The sequence below is a fragment of the Eurypyga helias genome, unplaced genomic scaffold (genome assembly GCF_000690775.1).
Source record: "Eurypyga helias isolate BGI_N326 unplaced genomic scaffold, ASM69077v1 scaffold39109, whole genome shotgun sequence".
In the NCBI taxonomy this organism is placed as follows: Eukaryota; Metazoa; Chordata; class Aves; order Eurypygiformes; family Eurypygidae; genus Eurypyga; species Eurypyga helias.
In genome coordinates this window covers 1-6086 of record NW_010270937.1, presented here as the reverse complement: position 1 = coordinate 6086, position 6086 = coordinate 1, and the positions used below count along the sequence as shown (strand labels likewise).

Sequence of the window (6086 nt, the reverse complement as noted above, 5' to 3'; positions counted from 1 at the left end):
GTTGGAACTAGATGATCTTTAAGATCCCTTCCAACCCAAACCATTCTATGTTTCTATGATACTCAGCCTCAGCAGAATGGCTCATTCACCCACAGCTCGAGCCCCAACTACCACCTACACAGTCAGAGTAAGTTCTAAGTGTTTCCAAAGGCTTTCAAAAAACTAATCAAAGGGTCTATGATAGGATCACCGTGCCAAATCCCTATGTTAGGAGCACTTACACAGGGTTATTCATGGTGTCAGCACATGCACTTATTAATGCTGTTGTTAGCATATAGCAGTTCCCAAAAAAAAAAAGAAAAAAGTAGAGTACAAAATCTGTTCAACAGGCACGTCATTACTTGAATGTTACTGACAGTGAAAGCATGGAGCTATGAGGGTGATCAGAGCAGTGTCACAGTTTTCCCAATGCCAAAGTATGTTATTAAAAAACAGAAAACACTTATAAGAAAAGACATGTGATACTTACAGAAATAATAAATCGAGCCTTGTGGGTAACTTTTGCACAGAGCCATATGAAATGCAGCTACAAACTCATAAATTTTTTTGTTGGTGACATATGAAGTTTCAGAACAGTATAATTTTTCACCTATCCATAAATGACTGGAGCGTGCACGAAGAATGCATAAATACTGTGACAAACAGGGAAATATCAAGATGAGTTAAATGACTTGTGTATGTCTCTTTTTTTTTTTCTTGGTAATTGCTGATTTGCTCTGTGATTAAATCAAAGACTGCTCTTCAGGAAGAAAGAGGAAGAAATTAAAAAGTGGCAAAGACAAGACTGTAGCCCAAAGTAAATAATGTCAAACATTGTAAGACAATGGCAGATGCTTCATCGGTTGTGAAATAAACACTTTCCAGATTGACATTTAGGATCAACACACAACCTGAATAGTAAAGTATTGGAAAAGGGGAATGTTTCCAGATTGTCAGACTGGCTAGCACCCCTTCTCAGGGAGACTTGCAAGGGCATGTCTAAATCTGCATTAAGAGACACTTTGGCCATCACTGACACTGGATTTGTGAGCTGCCCAAGCAACAGACTGGAAAGGCCAGGTAGAGGTTCCTGGAGAGAAAGAAGGACCAGTGCCATTCCTAGGAAGGCCTGGCAGAGCGACCAGGTTCACACAGAGCAGCTGCTGCCTAAGAATCCTTCTGGAGCCCACGTGGACCGCTCACAGCCACCCCAACAGAGAGCAGGAGACATGGACAAAGTGTCTGGGGAAGGACGAAGAAGCAGATGTGTGCAGGGCTAGATGTGAGCTGGCATCGGGGGGTCTACCTCCCCCATTAATGCTGGGAAGGGCTCACTCCGGGAAGAGGCAGCAGCTTGGAGAGAGGCTTGTCAGAGCCCGTAGCTTAGCCCTGTCTAGGATCTGGCATGGATTGTAACAGCTGGAGCTGCCGTAGCAGCCAAACTGACCCCAACCCAACCCCGACCTTGAGGATGAACTTGAGAGGGACAAAAGCAATACAAGTACATCTCACCTCGTAACTACGTCGTACACAACATGAGCTTCCACAGGAAAAATTCATCAGAATGTGAACTTTGATTTCAGTGCTGTTTTAAGATGGATTTTTGTTTCCAAATTCTTCCTCTGCATTTCTCAAACTTTTTCCCAAGTCTGCTCAGTATTCTAAAGAAACGTGAATGTTTCCCAGATGAATCAAACAAGGCTTATAGCTTTTCACAAGTTTTATTAACATGTGGTACCGAGTGCCTGCAATAATGAAGGAAATAGATGTCAGTGTAATATTCGAAAGAAAAAAGGTGATTTATTGGGGGAGGTATCTCTTCTTAAAGCTGGCTTAAATTTACGAGAATTTTCCAGCGTCTGTCTAAAGATTTTGCTGATCTTTTTATCCACATGTAAGCAACATGGAACATTGCACCACGCTGTTCTCAAAACGTTTCTGCAGAGATATACTGTGTTAAGGAAGCCCTTTTATTAATGACACTGTGCTTGGCAAAGGACCCAGGAACTGTATCAGTGAGGGAACCATTCAGAGACATGTTTATTTTAAACTTTCAAGTTGGAGTCTCCTGTTTCACTGGGGTTACATGCTTGTAACTATTGTGACCCTAACAGAATTATTCCTAATTTACACTGGCATAACTGAGAAGATTCAAGCCTTAGAGAGCCCCTGGAAATACCAGTAGCATAAAAAGCTCTAGTTTTAGTGTGGCACTTGGAAATGAGCTGGGAGATTTCAGCACTGGGAGAAGTAATTGGAGAGGCTGATCAGGTGTGACACCTGGAAAGTTAGCATCATGGAACACTTAGCACCTTCAGCAAGGGGGTTGTAGGTAGTGCATATACCTATCAGACTAATTACATAGTTTATTTTAGCTAATCACATTTCTGGACAGGGATACAAATGCTAGTTAGGCAGGATAGGTGGAGAGACATATATATTTTACCAGTAAGATAAGCTGAGTCTGTAACAAAACTTGTCAAAGAGTGCAGGAAAAAAGCACTGGTCATCATTGTAGGTACGACTTACAGTAATAGCACTGAAGGGAAGATTTAAAATTTTGTATGAAAATTTCACTTTTAGAATATAAAACTGGTTTTGGTTTTTTTTTACGGTTGAATTTGATTATTTCATTTGTCCTTAAACATATTATTCACTTGGCTATAAACCATCTTCCTTTCTGTATTAAGTGGATCTGTCAAAGATGAAATCTCCTGCTCTTCAAAGCTATGAGAGATATTCCTTATGAATCATAGAATCATAGAACGGTTTGGGTTGGAAAGGACCTTAAAGATCATCTAGTTCCAACCCCCCTGCCATGGGCCAGTTCAGCAACAGTCAAATAAGAAAAGATATTCTTGAGTGTAATGAAATAGCCAGAGTCATCAAAATAAATCATTACGGTCAAATATTAAATCTGTGAAGACAACAATGCAGCAATACCAGTTCCTGAAGATGCAGCCTGGTACAATGCTGTTTATGCCAAGATAGCATTCCTATAAAATTTAAAGTGTACCGGTTCCAGGCACTTCTGACTGACAAAAAATATTTTTCATCTTTAATCTGTAGTCTTTCTGGGAAAAAAAAAAAAACCTTGCAAAAAATGTCCTGCAATCTTTTGTCTGATTGTGCTTCAAATCTGCTTGTAATAGAAGCCCCTGAAAAGGTTCACTTGGAGTGTGTCTGCATGACTAAGCCAATGTTTTAAATAACAGCATGAATGTAGGCGGGGACATAGGACTGGGAAGAAATCTCCTCCCTTACTGAGGGTTACTGAATCCAATCCTTGTTTCTCTGTTTCATGTCACTCTTCATTACATACTCTCTTCCTCGTGAAGCAAAGGCACGTACATGTTGAAATACACAGGCCTTGGGTGCAATTCTTCACCTGGGCACTTGGACTTTATGCGGTTGAAGAAAGATGGTTTGGGAGGAAAAACACCCACCCTCAAGATTTTTCCTGTAGTTCAGTCACCTTTGGGACATACATGACGCAGGCACCCACTGACTCTGCCCTCCTTGCTCTGTTACCCATCCCAGCGCATTTTAAGTTTGTAAACCCTGGTCGTGCATCAGTTCCTGTTTTCTTTGTGTATTGAGGTACATGGCACTTGTGAGATTTCCAGCTAATTTTCAAATGGTAACCCCACAGAGGCGGTGCTAGAATCGGCTAGAGGAACCATTTTTTCAGGCAAATAAATACAGTAATTTGGCTTAAGCTCCTATTGCAAAGGAAGGCTGTGATATCTACATGGCTCTGAGGTTGAAGGTGGTGATTGATCCATGATGGATGTCACTCTCTATTCATCTCTGGTAAATAAGACAAAGTACTTTTTTATTTTCACCTGTAATAAAGCATTGGATCATCCCACAGCCTCCTTATTAAAAGACATGGATCTCCTCCTTTGTCATCAATGTCAGGTTGATCCATAGGGGTAAAAAAATAACAATTTAATACAACTTCACAACTTCAACTTCAGCACCTTTTGATTCTTCCATCACATCTGTTAGCTCACCACTTTCCCTTACGACACAGAATGTGATGAAAAACAGTGAGACATCAGGAATAGACATACTGGTACTCAACTATTAATTTGTTTGAAAAATAACCGGGCATTTTCCCTTTCCAACTTCTACTATTTCCACTGGGGACTACCCAAGTCTTTTATGACACAAGCACAGACACGCACAAGTGCATCATATAGTTTGTAAACTGATGAAGCTCTGTCTTACTTGATTTGTAATCTTACTTTTCCAGAATCAGTGTGCAGGCGGTTAGAAAACACTGAGGAGGAGATGTCTAAATGCTGCCTGTTCAGTCTGCTCTTGTATTTTGCAGCTGACACCAGTCTTGGTACAGATGATGTTTATGATGATAAAGGGTGCCAGTGTGATGTGTCAGTAGAAGATCTCACCCCTGCTCTTAAAACTGTCATCAGAGCAATCAGGTGAGTAAAAAATACTGAATGAATAAATATTGGAGATTTCTTGAATTAAGACACTAATTAACTGCACGTCAGTTTGTAAAATGGTAGTTGGTTGAACTTAGTATGTGGCTATATTTGGTACATAAATAATGTTAATGTACTTTATTTATACTTCATCAGTATTTTAATTAAAGGTTAAAATATTTTATCTGTTCTCAGCTTTTCAATGTCTGAAAATGTTACATGATTTGACTCAGAAAACAAAGAGTAATGAATGCTGGTTTCCACTATATTTCCTGTAATCCAAAGGCCTGTAGTCCAGTTTGATGTAGTTTTACTGAATGCGTACCACCTTGCCTGGAAAAGTTATTTCCTTTAAAAGTTTAGGGGTTTGTTGCATTTCTATATTCCTGAAACTAACTGTCATATGACTTTTATTGCAACTTTCTTCTGGTAACAGCAGAATAATTACATTCATTCAATTGTGCAAAGCCTTTGCCTGACACTATCCATTGAACTAAATATAACCCCAATAATTTAAACCTAATAGTCTCCTTCTTTTCCAAGAAAGTAGCAAACTGCATTGAAACTTATACAATTACCTTTATTGAGAGCTTAACACTCAGCATTCACCCTCCTGAGACTGCCAAGGATCTTCATCTTCCTGAATATTTTGAAGTGCAAATCCTGTCAGGCAAAATCCCTGTCTTAATGAGTACATCAACAAGCAAGGAGAGCTCAGTCTCAGGTCACCCCACTGTCTCTGCATCACAGTCACATCAGTGCCCGGCACTCTTCTTGCAGGCAGGCAAGCAGGTGGCAGCCACAGGGAATTTCTGCAAAACCCTATAGAAAGGTGATGTTTTCCCGCAGGGAGACTCTCGCCTGCATTTTCTCAGCTCTATGGGAAGAAAGAACTCAAGGTCTTTATCAAATAATTTCATACAGTGATAATCTATGGGCTACTTATACTTCCTTCCCCTTTTTCCACTAATTGCCAATGAAGACAGATAGCGAGTAAGTCTAATACTTTTCTACTAGCACAGACAGCCTGACAGATCCCTTGCAGATGTCTATTCCAACCATTTTTCCAAGCTGCCTGGAAATGACCTCACAGGACGTGTCAGATACCAGGTCCGTGTCCATGGCCACTGCAACTGGCAACTCAGATGTCACCACTGAGAACCAACCCTTGCCAGCAATGTTTCAGCAGCTAACAGAAATCCTTCTACAGAGTGGAAGGCAGACCTATTCCTCCAAATGGAAAATGTTCAAATTAGGAACAATCAGCACAGTCCGTTGGCTCTGGTGCCAAAGATCCTTGTCTGTGATGTTGCATTTTAAACAGACTGGTTGACCCTTGGCTCCAAGTGCACCTTGCCACTGTACTGGCAAGTGATACCAATGGTCATCTCAATACCGTCCAAATTCCCTAAGAACAACTTGACATTCTAATACTAAACCCATGGAGCCTGTCTTAAAAGGCACCATTGGATTGTTCAGTGCATCACCTGCTTCTTTTTTGGTTCTTGGTCATTATCAGCTCAAATGGAATGTATCCAAATGTGAAGGACCTAGTTGGCAAACATTCTGCACAGTGCCATCCACAGAAGTATTCTAATAAGAAGAGCAAAGATGCAACAGTTCAATTGTTTCGGACATAGAATCATAGAATCATAG

At 40.5% G+C, this 6086-nt stretch overlaps 1 protein-coding gene across 1 annotated transcript in view; it reads left to right on the top strand.

Annotated features, from left to right (window-relative positions):
* Window positions 1-4427, top strand: part of LOC104514848 (potassium voltage-gated channel subfamily KQT member 5) — a gene marked incomplete at its 3' end in the record, with an annotated part of 57988 nt that extends 53561 nt beyond the window's left edge. The window contains exon 9 of the mRNA XM_010158637.1: window positions 4319-4427. Within this exon, the coding sequence (XP_010156939.1) occupies window positions 4319-4427 (109 nt within the window). The remainder of the gene's footprint in view (window positions 1-4318) is intronic.
* Between the last annotated feature and the right edge of the window lie 1659 nt (window positions 4428-6086).